At 39.9% G+C, this 23,064-nt stretch overlaps 2 protein-coding genes across 4 annotated transcripts in view; both read left to right on the top strand.

Annotated features, from left to right (window-relative positions):
* The first annotated feature begins 3,902 nt into the window (after positions 1–3,902).
* Positions 3,903–15,928, top strand: LOC128113359 (zinc finger protein 58-like). Of its 3 annotated transcripts, XM_052742979.1 has the most exons (6): positions 3,903–4,032; positions 7,920–8,022; positions 8,338–8,427; positions 10,068–10,194; positions 10,692–10,787; positions 12,435–15,928. In XM_052742979.1, the coding sequence occupies exons 4-6, from the start codon at positions 10,071–10,073 to the stop codon at positions 13,595–13,597; spliced, it is 1,383 nt and encodes a 460-aa protein (XP_052598939.1). In that variant the 5' UTR covers positions 3,903–4,032; positions 7,920–8,022; positions 8,338–8,427; positions 10,068–10,070; the 3' UTR covers positions 13,598–15,928. The 3 variants fall into 3 exon arrangements, with proteins under 3 accessions (XP_052598939.1, XP_052598937.1, XP_052598938.1); XM_052742977.1 differs by lacking the exon at positions 8,338–8,427; XM_052742978.1 differs by lacking the exons at positions 7,920–8,022; positions 8,338–8,427 and having other exon boundaries at positions 3,906–4,032.
* Positions 15,817–23,064, top strand: part of LOC128113353 (zinc finger protein 58-like) — a 46,734-nt gene continuing 39,486 nt past the window's right edge. Inside the window, exon 1 of the mRNA XM_052742965.1 lies at positions 15,817–16,116. The gene's annotated coding sequence lies outside the window, so the exon portion shown is untranslated. The remainder of the gene's footprint in view (positions 16,117–23,064) is intronic.

Below are 23,064 nucleotides of genomic sequence, written 5' to 3'. Positions count from 1 at the left end.
GTTCTCACTTTGTTGGTTTAATTTATTCAAATATTTTTATACTGTCATGAATGGGATTATTTATTTGATTTTTTCGGACAGATTGCTGTTCTGTTAGGAAATGCAAATGTTCAATATTTTAAACTTTAATTTTTAGGCCTGAAATTTATTGGTGTCCACTATGTACTAATGATATTTAAAAAAGTGCTTAGGGTTTTCTGCCTGTAGGATGTCATGTAGAAAAGTAGAGGTGAGTACTTCTCACCTCTTGATTTAGGTGTCTTTTCTTCCTTTTTATTTTATGGAAGCGTTGGACAATACTTGAGGATGATGTAGGGATTAGTGATGAGACTGGATCTGTGAGGAAAGGATTGAATGTTTTGGTTTGTTTGTTTGTTTGTTTATTTGTTTGTTTGTGTGATGTGAGCTCCAAGTTTTGGATTTGTTTAGATTGGCTTTTTTGTTGTTGTTTATAGATTTAGTTTGTTGTTGTTGTTTTAACAACTGCCAATATTACGTGGAAATTTTTCTTTCTACGCTTGTTTTGCTGAGATCTTAAACCTGGAAGGGTGTTGAACATTTAAAAAATGTCTATTCTGCCTGTTCATTTGTTTCTTTGCACCTTTTGTTCTGTTGGAGTATCACTGTGATTTGTTTTTAATGTTAAATTTGCTTTGTGTTTGAAGGACAAGCCTCTTTTTCTCATGATACCTAAACTTATTTTTATGTTCTTTCATTTTATTTGCTAGTTCAGTGCCTTAGGACAAATGTCTGAATCTGGGGCTATAGCAATGGCTCAGTGGTTAAGAGCAGTGGCTGCTCTTCTAGAGGTTCTGGCAGTTCACAACTGGCTCTACCTCCTGCTGTGGAATAATCCTTCTGTACACTGGAAATATGTATTACTCTTAATTGGTTAATAAAGAAGCTGATTGCTCTGTAGCAATCAGGATATAGTCAGGCGGGACAATCAGACTGAGGATACTGGGATAAAGAGGGGCAAAGAGGAGGAGCCACCAGGAGCTGCAGGGGGAGCACGACATGCTGGAGGACAGGTAAAGCCACCAGCCACATGGCAGAATGTAGGTTAATAGAAATGGGTTAATTTAAGTTGTAAGATCAAGTTAATAATAAGCCTGAGCTACTGGCCGAGCGTTTGTAAGTACTATAAGCCTCTGTGTCAGTTATCTGGGAGCAGACAGTTGGGACAGGAAAACTCCACCTACAACCTCCAGTTACCAGGATCTGAAGTCCTCTTCTGACCACCATGGACAATGCTTGCACATGCTGCACAGACACACACGCAGGATAAACACCTATATACATCATTTTTTAATTAAAGAAATTCTGAATCTCTATTCATAAGATTCATTATTTCATAGTTGAATCAGGTATTTTCTTGCACTGAAGGAAAAAACCTGTGGATGGGTAATGTAGATACTTGTCTTACTAGTGTGATAAAACATCTGTTACTAGAAACTGAAGAGGAAGGAGGGGAAACTGTGCCCAGGGTGTAAAATAAGTAATTTTTTAAAGAAAGAAACTGAAGAAAGGAAGAGTTTATTTAGACCAAGAGTTTGAGGCTGCAGATCACCACAGTGGGAAAATTATGGTGCAGGACCTTGAAATATCTCACCACATTGATTCACAGTCAAAAAACAAAATGGTGTTTGTGCTTTTCCCCACTTGTCTTAGTTTTCTGTTGTATTAAAATGCCATGACCAAAGCAACTTAAAAAAGAAGGCACTTAATTTGGGGCTCATGGTTCTAGGGAGTTAGAGTTGATGACTATCACGTGGGGAGCATGGCAGGAGGCAGGCATGGCGCTGGAGCAGTAACAAGGCTATATCTCCTAATCCTTCCAGAACAGTTACATCAACTGGGGACCAAGAATTCAAATGTATGAGCTAGGGGTGGGAAGCATTCTCATTTGAACCACCACAAACCCCTTCTCCTTTTTATTAGTCCATGAGCCTATCCCACGGAACAGTTACACCAACATACAGGGTGGCCGTTCCAACCTTAACAGTCTAGAAGCATCCTGTGTCCATCACATTCCCTGTACTTGATCTATACAATTAACAGGGATATATTTTTATTAATGTATCGAACACTATATGGCACTTCTCAACTTGACAAAGTAAAGTGGTAATAAATCATCCATGGCATGGCTGCAAGGTTGCTTGGGAGGGGGGAGTGATAGGGTATCACCACTCGCATATATAACTGATTTATAATTTTGTTCATGCATGTTTGGCAAAAGTTCTCCCCCCACATAGGTGTATCTTCCCTTCTTCAGCATCTGAAAACTCCTAAGAGCTATTTAAAATGACTAACATGGACTTCCAAATAGGAGAGTATGATGGTTAGATTTTATCAACTTGACACAAGTTAATCCTCTAGGAAGATGGAACCGTAATTATGGAATTATCTCTATCAGACTGACCTATAGTTTGTGGAACAATTTCTTGATTGATAATTGATGCGTGAAGGCTCAGACCCTTAGCAGCTGCTCCTGGGTTGTTTAATAAAGCAAACTGGGCAAGCCAACGGGGCAAGCCCGTAAGCAGCATATTTCCATGGTTTCTGCTTCTGTCCTTGCTTCCAGTTTCTTTCCGGGACCTCCTGCTCTGACTTCCTTCAATGATGGTTTGTATTCATTCGGCTTCTACTGTTGTTATAAAACATGATAACAAAAGGCACAACTTGGGGGGGAAAAGGTTTATTTCAGTTTACACTTCCAGATGACAGGGGAATCAGCACAGGAAATGGGAGGCAGAAGCCATGGGGGAATGCTGCTCACTGGCTTCTCCAGCCTGGTCTCTTCTCTTGCTCAGGACCACCTGCACAGGGGTGAAGTCCCATCCCCCTTAAACACACCAAGAACAGGGCCCACCCACATCAATCATTAATAAAGGAAATGCCCTACAGGAGATGTAGATGGAGTCAGTTTCTCATTTGAGCTACGTCTTCCCAGATAACTACCCTGTGTCATCAACAAAACCTAACCTGGGTGTAGTTCATAACCTGTGAGGCAAATAATGGTTTTCCACCACCAAGGTGCTTTTTTATCAGCGTGTGCTATGATAGCAACAGAGCGGGAAACGATTCCATAGACTAAGGAAATGAACAGAAGGAATATGTCATCCTTTGCTTGGATGTATATGATGAGCCTGCATATTTATGCTCTGATAGTTTCTAGTAGAAACAAGGTAACAAGAAGCGGTGAGTGACTAAATATATTTGCTCATTACCACTTACTGGTGTCTGTAGAACAGCTCTTCTGACTATGAAGCCTTCTTTTGCTTCTTTGAATTAGAATGCTCACAAGCTGCACATGCTAATAAAAAGCCATGTAATCCTTCCTGAGCAAGAGGCCCAGCATTATCAGCATGTGAAGCTGACCTTGGTTGCAGATGACCTGCAACCAAGAAAAGGATAACCACAGAAATAGGCCAGAAGGTGGACAGCCAGAAGGCACATGATCCATAAGGTAAGAAATATTCCCCATATGCATAAATGGATAGTAAAATCTTTGTTTTTCAAGCAGCACTGGGGAAATATTTGGACGGCATTACATCATATGATGCAGTCCATTAATCAACCTTTTAAAGGAGTCACCATTTGCCTTGTCCTAAGCTAGTTCAGTATGTCTTTAGAGAAGGTACAAAACTATTTACACAGTCAGGTCATGGACCAGAAATGGCCTCTAATATTTCTGTCAAAGGCTCGACTCACATTCACACATCTCGTGTTGTGGGTCAGGAGGTGAACTCCAGCCTCACTCCCCATGGCTGCCCTGCAATCCCCGCTTCTTCTTCCATACTCTACTGCTGGTTGCCAGGGACAAATCCAGGAACATAAGAAATCGCCAAACCAGGGTTCCCGGAATTCCTTCGCGCAGACTTGTGGGAAATGTAGTCTGGTCCTTGTGACGTCACAGAGACCCACTCCGGAAACAATACTTGTTCTTTCTGTCTGAAAGTGTGCTATTTCCCCAAAGTTGGGCGAGAGTCCTGTCCTGCTGTGCATTCCTCTTGCGTCTCTGACATGGAGGTTGGTCCAGGGTGCAGCGCGGCCTGACGCACTGTGCGGGGTGCGGGGGTCCGTCTTGGAGGGAGCGGACCTGGGTGGGAGGGCAGAAAAGGATGCCTTGGGGGTACTGTGCTGACCTTTTGTGCTGGGCCATAAGGTCCAGGTCAGGAGTGGGGAGAGGGCGTGTCTGATGCCGACTGATGGTTTTGTTAGGACACTGAAAGTTCTGGATTGCCAGGACTTGGTGGGTCAGTCGAGAAGCTGCATTTCAGTTGGTCCTGGGAGCTTGGCGGGGGGCGGGTACATTCTCTTTTACCCACTCTCAGATGGATGTTGACGGTTTTCTCGGTACCTCTAGAGTAGGTTGGGTTTTTTTTTTTTTAATCTCTCATATGCTCCCTAGCAAGCCTTGTAATGATCTTGGGGGTATTATTGTCTTTGTTTTTCCGGCCAGTTCCTGAATTAAAAGGAAACAAACAAACAAACTGAGACATAACAGTTCGCAGCTGGGAAACTCTGGAACTCTGCAGACAAATTTACCAGAAAAGCTGTGACTAGGGGTGAAGGAACAACAGACACACAGAGGGAAGGACGCACTGCAGAGCAGGAACTCGGGGAGTTGATGCTCAGCTTTACTTTGAGGACTGGGGTGTTTTAAGCCTTTGAAGGGCCTTCCATCCCTAAGTTATGGTTAATAACTCTCAAGAAACACAACTGTTGTATAAACATGCCTTGATCTAGCCTTGAACTTGTTGAGCCAGTCCATCAGCCGGAGCCCCAGGAGCAGGTGGAAAGGCTTTTGGGCCAGGGTGCCAGGCTTTTGTGTCGGGTCAGCAGGGTGAGGAAGAACTCACAGACCTGTGCATATTCATGTGATTTAAAGTAAACGGACCTCATTCCCTCTCTGGAGTTCTCGGTGACTGATGCAGCCCACAGTGGTTAACATTCTTCCCTGCTTCTCCGCCCCTTGGATGCCTTCTCCCTCCTTCACCAGAGGTTAAAGTGTGTGTGGACTGCTTCTCTACATTTACCCAAAACAGAACCTACTCTCCGTGTGGGTGATGACATCTACCTCCTCCACTGTCACTCACATGTGGTTCTCTGTCATCCATCCAGCAAAGCAAAGTTCTGTTTATTACTCTTCCATGGGGAGGAGTTTAGTCCCTATAGTGTCCAGCCCTGCCGATTCCAGGGTATTTTTATTGTATGCTAGTGTTTGTGGAAGCAATGCTATGAGGGAAGGAGTTACTGGTTTTTACAGACTCCAGTACTAATCTTGCTATGTTAGACAGGTCATTCCTGGAAAACTCTGAAGGGAAAGTGTGCTGGATAATGGAATCCAATTCATGGTTGTCTATATGATTATGCCAGAGACCACTGAGAGAAATTACAGAAGATATTTGGACAGAATTAAATAGAAACCAAACATGTATGCATGGAATTAATTTCAGAAACACAGATCTTCATTACTTTGTCTTTTAGGGTTATAAAAGTTTCTGTCATTGAGTCCATCCAAAATTATTTTCAAATAAACTGACATATTTTGAGTTGAAAGGTATGTGTCAAATTGGCTAGCCAGCTGTTTAAATTCTGCATCCCATTGTTCTTTTCTTTGTGGAGCTACGTAAGTCAGTGGATGAGAATGTGAGTCCCAACTGTTTGTTGGATATACATCACTTACTATTGTATTAAGATTTAGTAACAATGTACTGATTATTTAAAATCCGGATACATCAAGACCTTCTGTCATACAGAGCAAAGCATGTGATATTTAAGTTGAAGCTAAAATTCTAATTATTCATTCCATTTTTTTCAATAAATACATTGCATATGATCTATCATGTCAGTTTTAGGGTTCCATATACAGTATCTGGGTCATCACATTGCAAAAATGTGTGGACTTAAAGCAAAAATTAATGATTGCTGTGTGCCACACTTATGTGTGTCAAAGGTTGGGATAGATCAGTGCATTGTTACTTCAGTGTAAAGGGATGTTTCCTGTCCCAACAGCCTGGTCCCAAATAAACACACAGAGGCTTATGTTATTACAAATGCTCCATCAATAACTCAGGCTTATTACTAACTAGCTCTTATATTTAAATTAACCCATTTCTATTAATCTATGTATTGCCATATGGCTTGTGGCTTTTCCTGTCCTCTAGCATGTCTTGCTTCCTAGGAGTCTAGCTCACATCTCTCCCCACTCTGCCCTCCTTCTTCCCATCCTCAGTTTGGCTTTCCCACCTCACTTCCTGCCAAGCTACTGGCCTGTCAGCTTTTTATTAACCATTGAGAGTAATACATATTCATAGTGTAGAAAAGCATTGTTCCACAGCACTTCATGATGTGTTTAGTGTATTTTTAAAGCAGTGTGTTCTTTAATTGATAGATAAGCGCAGACTAAATGGAGAGTCATTATTGTGTAAAGCCTGATTGATAATACAGCCCTTGCTTTGCACTTAGTTTTGACTTCTGCACAATCTCCTAGTACTCAGTTTGTCTGGCCTCTGTCAAAAGCAAAATCTCTGAGGGACACGGACATAGATACAAGAGGTCTTATGAGTTCGGCTCTGTCTACTGTGTTGTAGGCTTGTCTCTAGGACCAGCCTCCATTCGAGGGGAGGACAGTTGGACTCCACTGCCTGATTCGGGGATTGGAATGAATTTGCGGTAATTTTTAATGAATCACAGTTTGTCCCCTTCAGGCCAGAATTTATTTGCATTTCCTCTCCATAGGAAGTGAACATTGCCAGTCTCAACTCCTCCTGAAATGTTTGCTTTAATTATATTAGATAAAATTTCAATTAAATGGTGGCAGGCCTTCTGCCCCGCATCCCCAGGCAGCCCACAGTGCGGAGAGCGGCCTCAGCACAGCAACACTTCCCCATCTAGAACAGTGGTAACGGGTGCTGGGCAGCGTTAGGGAGAGGTCCTTGCAGTCAGTTCACCACTGGGGACCTGCTCTACTTCTCAGAGAGAACGAGGTTTCCATCTTCACTCTGCCCTGAGTTCCTGCAGTTCTCCAAGCTGACCTGTTGTCGGTGATCTGCTAAGTATGGAAGAGTGGAATCTGTGGTTTTCATTTACTTGAAATGTGGGGACGTGTTCTACTAGCTACACGGAAGCTTTCAACAGAGTGTAATGGCTTTTTCCTCAAGAAATGACAGGGATTTCTCTTCATCATCTTCCTTCAATCTGCTTATGACTTGGAAATCTATTGGCCTCCTCTCTGCTACTTTATTCATAAGTAAAGATATTTTTCAGCATAATTTTTATTTACAAAGTATGGTTCCTCTGTGCCAAAAGTCTTTTGACTATAGCTACTCCTTCTTCCCATTGCTGAAAACACCAGGCATTTCAGACCCAAGACTCAGAGGACTGGACCTGGATCTGACCTGAAAGTCCCCTTCTCTGTGAAACTGCTTTGCAAGCTTCCCAGGGAGGGAAGGAATAACTAGTCCCCCTTAGCTTTTTAACCTATGAACCACGGCGATGACCAATGTGAACAGATGCCCCTAAAGATGCTTCAGTGCCACTCACATCTTCACACAAACAGCAGCTGTCCAATTGGACTTAAGGCCATATCAAGAATACTAGAAACCTAGGCAAATATCCATAGCTAGTTAGTTTATGGATCTTAGAGGAGAATATATGTCTGGAACATAAAGTCATAGAACTTAGAAGAGAATACGATTGGAGTTAGGAGAGAGATTGGGAATTTTTTATTTATTTTAATTAATATTTCAGAAAAAAAGGAATAAAGTCATGTAAGTTGTGACAATATGACTGAAACTGGAAATTATTTCAGGCACAGAGAGACATGTATCACATGATATCATCCATATGTTAAAAGTAAAGAGTTATAACTAATAGAAGTTGGAAATATAATGCTTTTTCTCCTTGGCCAGTGACATCAGAAAGCTGAGGCTTGAGGACATACTGAACTTGGATGCTCTGAAACAGTACCATAGGAGGATGAAGTTCACAGTACTGTTGCTCTGAATGCTGGATGTATGTAAACATTATGTTGTGTACATTTCAGAAGCATATAAGACAGTCTTTTTGGGATTTTAATAATAAAAAATAGTGTTTGAGGAAATCAGCATACTAAAACTGATGGAAAGATTATGCAAAGTTTATCCATAAAATTATTACAAAATACTTTATTAATATATAAATCTCTAATTTTTTTCATTAAAAAAGGGGAAGAAGTATAATATGATTTCTTTCATAAGTCATTTTGGGACCTGATGCAATAATATGAAAAAAACTCTGAAATATTGAAAATTTAAAAATAAGAAAAAACTGTTCCTGTTGCTATCCTAGTCACTGTTCTGTTATTATGAAGAGAGACGATGCAGAAGACAACTGATAAAGCAGAACATTTAGTCTGGGGCCGTCTTACAGTTTCAGAAGGTTAGTTAATGATCGGCATGGTGAAGAGCATGGTAGCAGGCAAGCAGATGTGGTGGAGCAGTAGGTGAGATCATGCATCTTAATCCACAGGCAAGAGGTAGAGAGATACTTGGCCTACATTGGGCTTTTGAAGCCTCAAAGTCCATTAACACATCTCCACCGACAGGGTCACATCTACTCTAAAAAACCATGTAATCCTTCCAAAGAGTTCCACTAACTATGGACAAAGTATTCAAATAGATGTGCTTATGAGGGCCATTTTCATTCAGTCTACCCCAGCCACCCATTATAATTCTTCAACACAACACAGTGAGACACAGATGTCACATGGTGAAGACATGCTTTAAGAATATATCAAACAGGTCAGTATATGTCTGAGAAAAAGAGAAAAAGGGAAATAACCAAGTCAGAATGAAGTCTAGTGTATTTGAAATACTAAAAAAAAAAATGTTGTTATTCCTATACTTGCTGATTCTTATTGGTTCTGATACCTAACATATTTTTCTGTGAGTTCTTTTTTTTTTTTTTTTTGGTGGTGTTGTTCTATCCCTTGGGTGCTCCATCATGTGTCTCTTGGTGCACTGACATTAGCATCACTACTGGACTCTGTACAAATTAAGAAATCCAGACATCAGCTCCTTGCTGCTACATCAGAAACTGCATTTTCATTGCATTTCATATTCATGATTGTTCATATTAAGGGTTTGAGGAGTTCCTTCCCTCTGACCATGGCTTTCTCCTGTGAAAAATGTATATATGTTTGGTAGATAAAACAAGCATGTAGGACTAAATGCATGTTTTTCTATGGAAACATTCATTTTACATTTCATCCGTCTTAAGAGTTTCCACGTGAACTTATAGGAAACTCTTCTCTTTCCTTGATGGGTCCAGTGTGAAATCATATGACCACATTTGAAGTGTCTGAGGAATATGATTCAGCTTTGTTAGAAACATGTCACCTATATCTAGCATTCTTTTCATCCTGGGCAAAATATAGAATTGTGTAACACAAGTACAGGATACCTGGGTTAGAGTTTCTTTTACAATGATAAAGTCCATGAGCAAAGCAACTTGGAGAAGAATGTATTTATTTCAACTTACAACTTCAGGTAACAGTCCAACACTGAGGGAAGTCAAGGAGGCAGGAACCTGTAGGCAGGAACTGGAGTGTAAGCCATAAAAAACACTGCTTATTGGCTTGCTATCCATGGCTTGCTCATCCTGCTTTTTTTTTTTTTTTTTTTTCCGGTTTTTTGAGACAGGGTTTCTCTGTGTAGCTTTGTGCCTTTCCTGGAACTCACTTGGTAGTCCAGGCTGGCCTCGAACTCACAGAGATCCGCTTGGCTCTGCCTCCCGAGTGCTGGGATTAAAGGCGTGCGCCGCCACCACCTGGCTCATCCTGCTTTCTTATACCATCTAAGACCACCTGCCCAGGGGTTGTACCACCCACAATGAGTTGGGTTGTCATATGTCAGTGAATAATTAAAAACAGCCTCCTATAGGGTTGCACACAGGACATTCTTCTGGAATGCACATTGTCAGTTGAAGTTCCTTCCTCTCAAATGACCCTAGCTTGTGTCACATTGACAGAGAACTCATCCCACAATGTCTGTTATTAATGGCATTAATCTTTATTTCAGGAAATGCTGTCCTTCGGGGATGTGGCCATTGATTTCTCTCCAGAAGAGAGGGAATGCCTGGAGCCTGCTCAGTGGAATTTGTACAGGGATGTGATGTTGGAGAATTACAGCCACCTTGATTTCCTGGGTGAGGATCACTTCCACTGGGAATTCTTATCTTATTGTCAGCATGTAACTTCCTCACTCTATACATCATCTCACGGGAGCTTGTGCTTTCCAACAAAAAGTTTCATAGTTTAGCTTTAAAGAAAAATTAGGGAATATGTTTAGCTCAGAAACATTGCTTTCTTTTTTTGTGAGTTTAACCTGTCTGTGTTGGAAGAATATATCCTTCACACTAATGGGAATGGTAGAAACTCAGTTACAATGGGCATGTACCTTATATATTAATGAAAATGTTTCACAAGTCAGTTTTAATGTTTTTTTCCCCTTAAATGAAACTCAGAATCTGGATGTTGTAAATTCCTTCATGTACTGTAGTGGTCCTGTGAGAAAACATTTAAGGAAATGATTGTCTGCAGTCATTTATTACACCATCTCTTTCCTTATCAACAGTGTACTGGAACAAACATGCCAATTCCCAGTAGAAGAACACTTCATCTTGTTTCCTTTTCCTACAAACAGGTCTAGTTCTCTCTAAGCCACACCTGGTGACATTTCTGGAGCAAAAACAAGGGCCTGTGGGTATGAAGAAACAAGTGGCAGCTACTGTGCATACAGGTGTGTAGGAATGGGGGGGCGGTCAAGAACAGAGTTGAAGTGCAAATATTCAACAGAAAGGCAGACTTTCCCATCTGCCTTGAATCATGATATGGACATAATTCTTGAGGTCTCTCTTTGCTTTTGTTGTCAAAGGGCATCTCTCAGACCTTTATGATGGTTTAAGTCTCTTAAATAATTCCCCAGTGTTGAGCTGTGCTTGTATTTCCAGTGACTTCCAAAGGTCATTTTTTTGAGTTTACATTGTAACTTCACACTATTTTCTAAACCTCTGAAAATTTGCACACATTTCTAAAGACCTATGTGTGAAACCATTGTAAGACAGTAACTTCACATATAAATGTATTTTATATCACTTATTCTCATGTTGATCAAAATCACCTCATTAGAGTCCTTTGTGAATGATGAAAAGGTATTCTTATTTTTAATTCCATACTCACTAAGGATTTAGAATGCATACCCTTTGTGGACATATAGTCATAGACTAAAACTGTCCCAAACTAGAAGAATTTGAATAGCTTATCAATAAGATTTCAGAATATTGAGAATTCAAGGATCTTTTCCCAACTGTAATCAATTGTCTATATGTAACCTATATAATTTTGTGGATAGATTATCCAATTATGAACACTTCGTCACAGTTATATGAATATGCGAATGGTGTATTTCCACTTCATGTGAAAACACAAGTCTCATGTTTTCATACATTTAACATTGTCTCTTTTCATAGCTCATTGGTTGTAAATTAATAATTCTTAGAAAGTCAGCCAATTTTAACTCCTTTTCACTGACAACATATTTTCTTTGGCAAAAGTTGTTACTCATAGGTGAACCTAAATTTTTTTCATAATTATGATATCATTGAGATGTTTGTCATCCAAATAAAACATGAAGTGCTGTCTGAAAATTGTGAGGTGTATTACTTAAGATTTGGTAGACATACTTTAATTCAAACCTAAAATTCTGAACTTCATACTTAGCTTAAAAATGGTATTTCTATATGGCTCCAGTCTCACAAAATTACTATTAATCTCCCCCTTTCTCGGTTGGTAATGCCATGTATGTCTACATTTAATACCTGTGTTTGTTTAAGGTATTTATTTCTTTTTGTGTGTACCCTTAAGAGACTCCTTCATTGTAGATAATTACTACTTAGTTAGCTACTTAACTTTGAATAGTGTGCCTTCCTTCCTTCCTTCCTTCCTTCCTTCCTTCCTTCCTTCCTTCCTTCCTTTCTTTCTTTCTTTCTTTCTTCTTCCTCTTCTTCTTCTTTCTGTTTTTTATGAGACAGGGTTTCTCTGTGGTGTCCTGGAACTCACTACATAGACCAGGCTGGCTTCAAACTCACAGATATCCACCTGTGTCTGCCTCCCCAGTGCTGGGATTAAAGGTGTGTGCTACCACCGCCTGGCATGCCATTATTTCTATATTCAATTTGATCAGGCTTTTACTTAGTAGAAGTTTAGATTGTTTCCACCTACTATAGTTTGGGTTATTTTCAGTGAACATAGGTGTAAAAATATAGTGTTATTTCTGATTTCTCCATCAGAATGTGAGTATGGGTAAATGTCCCCATTTTAAAGATAAGCGTTATGAATATAAAGAATATGCTAAGCTTTTGTTCATGTCTCAACTTTTGGTCAACAGGAAAAACAGCCAATAAAGGTAAAGATTACAGCAAGGCCTTTTATTGTAATTCACTGCTTATTCAACACCAGACAAATATACACGAGGCCCCCTACAAATGTGAAGAATGTGGTAAAGCCTTTCGTGTTCGCTCAAGACTTTCTATACACCAGAGAATTCATACTGGAGAAAAATCCTACAAGTGTGAAGAATGTGGTAAGGCCTTTAATACTCAATCAAAACTTTCTGTACACCAGAGAATTCATACTGGAGAAAAACCCTACAAGTGTGAAGAATGTGGTAAGGCCTTTAGTACTCACTCAACACGTTATAGACACCGGAAAAATCATACTGGAGAAAAACCCTACAAGTGTAAAGAATGTGCCAAAGTATTTTCCTACCCTTCATTACTTAAAGTACACCAAAGAATTCATTCTGCAGAGAAATCCTACAAGTGTGAAGAATGTGGAAAGTTATTTTACTGTCCTTTATTGCTTAAGAAACATCAAATAATTCATTCTGCAGAGAAACCCTACAAGTGTGAGGAATGTGGCAAAGCATTTCACTATCCTTCATTGCTTAAGCGGCATCAAAGAATTCATTCTGGAAAGAAACCCTATAAGTGTAAAGACTGTGACAAGGCATTTTACTCTTCTGCATTCCTTAAGCGTCATCAGAGAATTCATTCAGAAGAGAATTCCTACAAGTGTGAAGAATGTGGCAGAAGGTTTTACTCTTTTCCACACCTTCAGGATCACCAAAGAATTCATTCTGGAGAGAAACCGTACAAATGTGAAGAGTGTGGGAAAACATTTTCTACTCTCTCATACCTTCCTTGGCACAAATTGCGTCATTCTGGGGAGAAATCTTACAAATGTGAAATATGTGGCAAAATGTTTTACTCTACTTTAGACCTTAAAAAACACAAAAAAATTCATACATATAAGTGTAGGGAATGCCACTATGCCTTTCCAAATCACTCAGCCCTTACTGAACACCAGAGAGTTCATACTGGAGAGAAACCCCATATATGTGAACAATGTGGAAAAGTCTTTTCTAGGCTTGATAGCCTCAATCAGCACCAAATTGTTCATACTGGAGAGAAACCCTATAAATGTGAAAAGTGTGGGAAAAGTTTTTTCCGATCTTCATCCCTTAGAAGACATAAAGGGATTCATTCTTAATAGGAACTTGACAAGTATGTGCAAAGTTATAAAATCTTGCTAAATATTCAGTCCTTATCTGAGACAAGTGATTCCATTGAGTAGAGAAGTCATACATTTGTCTCGGATAAGGAATGAATATTTAGCAAGATTTTATCACTTTGCACATACTTGAATGGTGAGTGCTTTACCACTGAGTCAACACTTTCTACCAACAATAAAGTTCAATCTGGAGAGAAGAAGTCCAATTATGAAGGGAGTGATAAGCTTTTAGTGTTTCTTCATATTTTAAGTAACCCAACAATCTTCATCCAGGACATCAAAGCTATAATGTGAAGGATGTGTTATTGAAGGTTTGAATTATTGTTCAGTCCTGGTTCAACCTCAGTAATTCTCATCTGAGAGAAACCCTATTCATGTGCAGAAGAGGACCGGGGCTTACCTGTTCCTCATGACTATATAAGCATTGGAGAATTCATTCTGATGAGGAAGCCAACAAAAGCAATCAGTGTGGTAAGTTCTCTACCTGTTCTTTACACTGTGAGTATCTGCAGATACTTCATACTGCAGAGACACTCTCCAAGTACAATGACTGTCCCGAAGCCTTGAACAATACTTCAATCTTCAGCAACACCAAAGCAGTGATACAGGTGAGAAACCCTGCAGATGCAAATGTCCTCCTTAGCTTCAGCTGTCAACTTCACCTAGGCCACCATTATCTGAGTAGGTGCTTTCCTGGATCAGAGTGCCTTATGGGCATGTCAGGGGGCCATTTTCTTGATCGGTAAGTGATGTAGGAGAGTCCACCTAGGACATGCAGTACCACCCTGAGGTCCTGGGTCACATGAGAATTGTGGGTGAGTAGGAGGCTGATAAACATGTTAGGAACCATGGTTCCTGCTTCCCTTCCAGTCATAGCATCCCTGGAAGAGGAACACTGACCCTTATGTTGAAATGAAATATTTACTCCCCAAAGTTGTTTCTGGTCATACCATTCATGACTCCAACAAATCGGTGTAGGACAGCAAGGGACACAGGAAGGCATTTCCCTCTTCTTCATACCTCTGTTGCCACCAGTCTCTGTACTAGATATAATGTCACAAAGCCTTTAGATGTGTTGTGCCTCTACTGGACACCAGAGCTTTCACACTGCAGAAAAGTCCTATAGATACAAAGAATATGATAAAGAATTTTATGTTTCCCTTATTTAGCAAAAATTTCATAGTGTAGATGAATTTTGTAAAAGTAAAGACAGTAGCTACATGTTGAACAGTTGTTGCAAACTCAACATGAGAAATTTAGCCATGAATGAAACTAACATACTTAATTGATAAGAGAAGCAATTTATTCTACTCTTCATAACTTAACATCAAAAAATACATTTAGTATAGGAAACCCTACAAATGAAGTAGTGACAAAGCCTTAAATCGTTAGGGGCCATGAGTGAATTCATATTGTAGAGAAACCTTCTACATAAAATGAGTCTGGCAGGATCCATTTTTAGTATACACTCCTCAAAATAGCAATTGAAGTACACTAATATTAGTAGTGTAGCAATGTCTTTTCTTAGAACTTACATAGTAATGGATATAAAGGAATTATAGTGCACACACACAGTATTAATACAGAATGTGGATAAACATGATGCATTGTTTAAAATATATGTGATGTATTTGATGTGCTTGAAAGAAGTCATTACAAACATCAGAATCCTGCAGATCACTCAAGTCTGGAGATATCAATATGTTACATAACCAAACTGATAAATGACCAGATTAAACCCTTTCTCCTATATGTTGCCCTTGTCAGGTAATTTATGACAGCAACAGGAAAAGTTACTTAGGCTACTTAGGCCAAGTAAAAATTCCAATTTGACATCAGTACATATGCATCAGTATTTTCTACCTCTTTCCCCTTTTACTCTCAGTCTGCCCCCTTCTGATGACTCTGTTCCCTCTAAAGGTGTTGCCTTTCTTCCCATACATGTAACACACACTCAACACAGTCACCACAGATATAGCATCAGTACATAGATGACCTATGTACAATGAATTTCCCTTTTTGGTAAAAATTTGAATGCCCGATGTGGTGTGAAGGTGTGTGCATTTGTGTTTGTGATGTTAATTACTATGATGGCTCATCTTGGTTGGCACCATGGCCTGACTTGGAATCAATGGAAACCCAATCTTCTGGGCACTCTTAAAAGGGATTTTCTTAATCACATCGTATGAAGAAGGAAGACCACAATAAAGCTGGGCTATACTCTTTTGGTGATAATACAAAAGGACATTGAAGAAAGAAATTGTGCTTTCTCACTGCTTGCCCTAACTCTCCATCCACTTGCTGCAACCTTTATTAAATCCAACATCTTCTGGATTACAACACAGACTAAAAACCAGCAACTCTTCAAGTATCATCCAAAATTCTTCAGCACCAGATTGGAACTGTGGAGACATCCAGCCTCTTGTACTGAACAGCTGCTAGTATCATTCACTTATCATAGTGAGACCACCACTATTGGACTACCTGGACCACATCCTGTAAGCCAGTTTAATAAATTCTTAATATTTGCATTCCATTGTCCTATTCCTTTAGAGAACCCTACAACAATCACCATATGACGCTTTTTTCCCATTTCCATGTTAAATTAATATACCCATTGCATTAGCACTTGTCTTTGGGTCTTGTTTTACATTGCAATGGTCTATATACTTGTTTTTGTGAATCTTATTCAGTCCTTCTCATTTAGCTCTGTAGTAGAGTTGGAAGTCAGCTGCTAAGCTGTATCTGACTACCCTTTCTCCTATCATTGCTTTTGTTATTCCTGTTCTTTTATGTTCCATTGTATTTTTTTCCTAGTCTATGATGACTAATGTTATGGAAAGTCAGGAACAAGAGTGAGGCTACTAAGTAACAAATTAAAGAATTTATGAAATGTGTAGAGAAATTAAGACTGCAAACAAGATGTTCATGGATAGTAAATGGGCTGATATGGAAAATTACTAGTCACATAAGCCTGAAGACATGGTTTTGAAAGCAGAATCCATGTCAATGTGGAAGATGAGTGCTTAGCAGTGTTTAAGCAAACCCAGTGTAGTCAGGTCAAGATAGACTTTAGTCATTTTAGTACCACTGAGGGCTTTAGGTTGTTTGGAGAATTTTACAGACTCCTGTCCGTCATGTTCATGCAATTGCCAAGTTGCAAAGCAAGATATAGTATCTAAGCTAAGAAGTATTTCTGAGACTCACTACCAGGACACTTAGAGCAGATGGGGTCACCCTGCTGTAGATGGCTTTCAAACTCAGTTGCCCAAAGTGTATGACTCTTCAAATGGTGAGATCTAGAATCAAATAGGAGACAAACTTTCTGGTAATATCTGTTAGGAAACTTCTATGGTAGATCAATGGGGCAAGACCCTCTCTAGATGTATATGGCTCCATCTTACGGAAGTCCACCATGACACTCTAAACAATGTTTTATCAAATCATTCATGTTCCCTCCATCATGACAGTATATGCAATGCAACCAAGAGAAATATCCTCTGAAGTGAAATATCCCAACCTAAAGGGGTTTCATTCACCTTCAGGAAGTACACGTGTAATAGGCATGGGAAATTCCTAGACATTTACAAGATTCACAGGACCCTCCCTGCTGAAGTTTATATAAGCTGTAAGGACTGAAGGGGCGGAGACCACCTCATCAGTGGAACTGCCTGCAAGTCATACAGTGAGCTGCAGGGATGTGGCTTGTTTGGGTTCTCACCTAGCATCCAGTAAGCTTTTTAGTGCTGCTTCCACTGCTGCTGCTACCTCTAAGTAATCCCTGTTCTGTTCTCATCCTTCAGCCATGCTCCTGCCATTAACCCCAGTGAACTCACTGTTTCATGAAGATTGGTACTTGGATGGAATGTTTGTTTAGTCTGTGATCATAGACCAATGTGGAGTAACTAGACGTTTTTTCTCTCTTCATTAGAACATCACAGAGATGAGTGGGTATCTTGGTAATGTTTTAATTGCTGTATGATGAATCAGAAAAGAAAGAATTTAATGTGTTGCTCAAGGGTCCATAGGGGTGTAGTCTTCTGGTAGAGAGGATGGCAGAAGGTAGGTAGACATGGTACTAGAGTAATAGCAGAGAACTTACACATTGATCCACAAATAGGAAACAGAGAAAGCTGACTGGAAATAACATGGAATCTTGGAAGATCTTCAAAGCCCATCTCCCCCAACCCCCAATGACATCCCTGGCAATAAGGTCACACCTTGCCTCCTTGCCAAACTGTTCTCACCAACTGGGAACCAATATTCAAATATATGACCCTACTGGGGACATTCTCATTTGAGGCAACAGTGACTTTAAAGTGTAAGACTAGACAAGTATGAAATCTGCTGTAACTATTAGAGAGATCGACTCCAATACGACAATCCTGGTACTCTGAGATCGGCTCCAATACGACAATCCTGGTACTCTGAGATCGGCTCCAATACGACAATCCTGGTACTCTGGGCTGTGTAGCTAGAGTTTTCCTGCCTGGCCCACAGTCAGGACAAATCTGTCACCCGCCAGTCCCACAGCCACTCAGACCCGACCAAGTAAACACAGAGACTTATATTAGTTACAAACTGTATGGCCGTGGCAGGCTTCTTGCTAACTGTTCTTACAGCTTAAATTAATCCATTTCCATTAATCTATACCTTGCCACATGGCTCGTGGCTTACTGGCATCTTCACATGCTGTTTCTCATCATGGCGGCTGGCAGTGTCTCTCTGACTCAGCCTTCCACTTCCCAGCTTTATTCTCCTCCTTGTCCTGCCTATACTTCCTGCCTGGTCTCTGGCCAATCGGTGATTTATTTATTGACCAATCAGCAACACACTTGACATACAGACCATTCCACAGCAATCTACCTGACCTCTTAAAAGGAAAAGGGAGGGTCGCATGCTCTCTTGGACATGGAAGGCTTCCTGACACAATTTGGCCATCTGGTCTGGAGCCTATTCCATCTTTCTTTTGAATTAGTGAGTGTGTGATCCCCATTTCATCCCTTAATAAATAACTCTCCTTTTCAAACATCCATGAATTTCTCACATTATTATAAATGGTTAATGGTCATAGTCAATCTCTTTCTAAAGAAAATGGGGTGTTGTTATATAGAAATGATAAAAAAAGAAATGATAAAATACTGTTAATCTCAAAATACATTAGTATGGATTTTGAATTATTAATACAATATTTTTCCTTTTTTTATTAAAAGATTTTCTTTTCATTTTACATATCAACCACAGATTCCCCTGTTTTCCCTCCTCCCACCCCCCACCTAAGCTCCCAACCCACCCCCCATTCCCACCTCCTCCAAGGCAAGGTCTCCCATGGGGAGTCAGCAGAGCCTGGTACATTCAGTTGAGGCAGGTCCAATCCCCTCCTCCCTGCACCAAGGCTACACAAAGTGTCTCACCATAAGCACTAGGTTCCAAAAAGTCAGTTCATGCACTAGGGAGAGGTCCCGGTCCCACTGCCTAGGGGACCCCTAAACAGTTCAAGCTAAACAACTGTCTTGGTTATCAAGAGGGCCTAGTACAGTACCATGGGGGCTCCTCAGCTATTGGTCCACAGTTCATGTGTTTCCACTAGTTTGTCTAGTTGTCTCTATACTTTTCCCAATCATGGTCTTGGTATCTCTTGATCATAGAATCCCTCCTCTCTCTTGTTGATTGGATTCCTGGAGCTTACCTGGGAGGCTGTGGATCTCTACATCAGCTTCCATGAGTCACTGGATGAGGGTTCTATGATGACAGTTAGGGTATTCAGCCATCCGATCACCAGAGTAGGTCAGCTCAGACACCCTCTCAACCATTGCTAGTAGTCTATGGTGGAGTCATCTTTGTGGATTCCTGGGGACCTCCCTGGTACTATGCTTCTCCCTATTCCCATGGTGGCTTCATTTATCATGGTATCTCTTTCCTTGTTCTCCCACTCTGTTCCTGATCCAGCTCGAACCTCCCACTCCCCTAAGCTCTCGTTCCCCCATCCCTTGCTCTCCACTACCACCCATGCCCAGTTTGCTCATGTAGATGTCATCTATGTCTCCATTGCTGGGGAATTCCTGTGTCTTTCCTAGGGTCCTCCTTACTATCTAGTCTCCCTGGAGCTATGGGTTGCACTCTGGTTATCCATTGCTTTACATCTAGTATCCACTTATGAGTGGGTACATACCATGTTTGTCTTTCTGAGTCTAGCTTACCTCTCTCATGATGTCATTGTTTTTCTCTGCTGAGTAGTACTCCATTGTGTATATATACCACATTTTCTTTATCCATTCATCAGTTGAGGAACATCTAGGTTGTTTCCAGGTTCTGGCTATTACAAGTAATGCTGCTCTGAACATAGTTGAGCATGTGTCCTTGTGGTATGATTGAGCATGCCATGGGTATATGCCCAAGAGTACTACAGCTGGGTCTTAAGGAAGATTGATTTCCAATTTTCTGAGAAACCACCATACTGATTTCCAAAGTGGCTATACAAGTTTGCATTCCCACCAACAGTGGAGGAGTGTTCTGCTTGCTCCACATCCTCTCCAACATAAACTGTCTTCAATTTTTTTTAAAGATTTATTTATTATGTATACAGAAGAGGGTATCAGATGTCATTACAGATGGTTGTGAGTCACTATGTGGTTGCTGGAAATTGAACTCAGGACCTCTGGAAGAGCAGTCGGTGCTCTTAACCTCTGAGCCATCTCTCCAGCCCCCAAATGCGTTGCATTCTTTTTTTTAATTTTTTTTTTATTTCAGAGCTGAGAACTGAACCCAGTGCCTTGTGCTTGCTAGGCAAGCTCACTACCACTGAGCTAAATCCCCAACCCCTGTCTTCAATGTTTTTGATCTTAGCCATTCTGAAAGTTGTAAGATGGTATCTCAGAGTCATTTTGATTTGCATTTCCCTGATGACTAAGGATGTTGAGAATTTCCTTAAATGTTTCAGCCATTTGAAATTCTTCTTTTGAGAATTCTCTGCTTAGCTCTATAGACCATCTTTTAATTGGACTGTTAGGTATTTTAATGTCTAGTTTCTTGAGTTCTTTATATATTCTGGATATCAGCCCTCTGTCAGATGTGGGGTTGGTGAAGATCTTTTCCCATTCTGTAGGTTGTTGTTTTGTCTTATTGACCATGTCCTTTGCCCTACAAAAGCTTCTGAGTTTCAAGAGGTCCCACTTATTAATTGTTGCTCTCAGTGTCTGTGCTACTGGTGTTATATTTAGGAAGTGATATCCGGTGCCAATGTGTTCAAGACAACTTCCTAATTTCTCTTCTATTAGTTTCAGAGTAACTGGAATTATGATGAGGACTTTGATGCACTTGGACTTAAGTTGTGTGCATGGTGACAGATATGGATATATTTGCAATCTTCTACATGTTGACATCCAGTTATTCAAGCACCATTTGTTGAAGATACTTTCTTTTTTCCATTGTAAAGTTTTGGCTTCTTTGTCAAAAATCTGGTGTTCATGCCTGTGTGGATTAATGTCAGTGTCTTCAATTAGATTCCATTGGTCCGCATTGTCACTTTTTATGCCAGTACCAAGCTGTTTTTATTACTGTAGATCCATAGTAGAGCTTAATTCAGGGATCATGATGCCTTCAGAGATTGCTTTATTGTACAGGATTGTTTTGGCTATCCTGGGTTTTTTGTTTTTCCATATGAAGTTGAGTATTGTTCTTTCCAGGTCTGGGGGATTGCATTGAATCTGTAGATTGCTTTTGGTAAGATTGCCATTTTTACTATGTTAATCCTACCTGTGTCCATGAGCATGGGAGAACTTTCCCTTTTCTGATATCTTCTTCAATTTCTTTTTTTAGAGACTTAAAGCTCTTGTCATACAGGTCCTTCACTTGCTTAGAGTTACCCAAAGGTATTTTATATAATTTGTGGCTATTGTAAAGGTGATGTTTCTCTGATTTCTTTCTCAGCCCGTATGTCATTTGTATATAGGAGGGCTACTGGTTTTTTTTTTTTTTTTAGTTAATCTTGTGTCATGCCACATTACTGAAGGTGTTTAATCAGCTGTAGGAGTTCCTTGGTGACATTTTTGGGGTCACTTATGTATACTATCATGTCATCTGCAAATAGTGAAAGCTTGACTTCTTTCTCACCAATTTGTAACCCCCTTGATCTCCTTTTGTTGTCTTATTGCTCTAGCTAGAACTTCAAGTACTATATTGAATAAATATAGGGAGAGCGCACATCCTTGTCTTGTTCCTGATTTTAGTGGAATCACTTTGAGTTTCTCTCCATTTAATTTGATGTTGGCTGTTGGCTTCCTGTAAATTGCCTTTATTGTATTTAGGTATGTTCCCTGTATTCCTGATCTCTCCAAGACCTTTATCATGAAAGGGTGTTGGATTTTGTCAAAGGTCTTTTCAGCATCTAATGAAATGATCTTGTGGGTTTTTTCTTTCAGTTTGTTTATGTGGTGTATTACATTGACAGACTTTCATATGTTGAACCCCCCTTGCTTCCCTGGGATGAAGCCTACTTGATCATGGTGGATAATTGTTTTGATGTGTTCTTGGAGTCTGTTTGCCAGTATTTTATTGAGTATTTTTGCATCAATGTTCATGAGGGAGATTGGTCTGTAGTTCTCTTCCTTTGTTGCATCACTGTTTAGCTTGGTAATCAGGGTAATTGTAGCCTCATAGAAGGAGTTTGGTAATGTTCCTTCTGTTTCTATTGTGTGGAACAATTTAAAGAGTATTGGTATTCTCTTGGTTGAAGATCTGGTAGAATTCTGCATTGAAACCATCTGGTCCTGGACTTTTTTTGGTTGGGAGACTTTTAATGACTGTTTCTATTTCCTTAGGGGTTATTGGACTATTTAAATCGTTTATCTGGTCTTGATTTAAGTTAGGTATGTGGTACCTATCCAGAAAATTGTCTATTTCTTTTAGATTTTGCAATTTTGTGGCATACAGGTTTTTGAAGTATGACCTGATGATTCTCTGGATTTCCTCAGTGTCAGTTGTTATGTCTCCCTTTTCTGTTCTGATTTTGTGAATTTGGATACTCTCGCTCTGCCTTTTGGTTAGTCTGGATAAGGGCTTGTCTATCTTGTTGGTTTTCTCAAAGAAACAACTCTTTCCTTCATTAATTTTTTGTATTGTTCTCTTTGTTTCTATTTTATTGATTTCAGCTCTTAATTTGATTATTTTCTGGTGTCTATTCCTCCTGGGTGACTTTGCTTCTTCTTCTTCTTCTAGAGATTTCAGGTGTGCTGTTAAGTCACTAGTGTGAGATTTTTGCAACCTTTTTATGTGGGCATTTAGTGCTATGAATTTTCCTCTTAGCACTGCTTTCATAGTGTCCCATAAGTTTGGGTATATAGTACATGCATTTTCATTGAATTCTAGGAAATCTTTAATTTCTTTCTTTATTTTTTCCATAACCTATTGGTGATTCAGTTGAGCATTATTCAGTTTCCATGAGATTG

The sequence above is a fragment of the Peromyscus californicus genome, unplaced genomic scaffold, assembly GCF_007827085.1.
Source record: "Peromyscus californicus insignis strain IS unplaced genomic scaffold, ASM782708v3 Scaffold_18__1_contigs__length_77618521, whole genome shotgun sequence".
Classification (NCBI taxonomy): Eukaryota; Metazoa; Chordata; class Mammalia; order Rodentia; family Cricetidae; genus Peromyscus; species Peromyscus californicus.
This window is presented reverse-complemented; position numbering and strand designations above follow the sequence as displayed.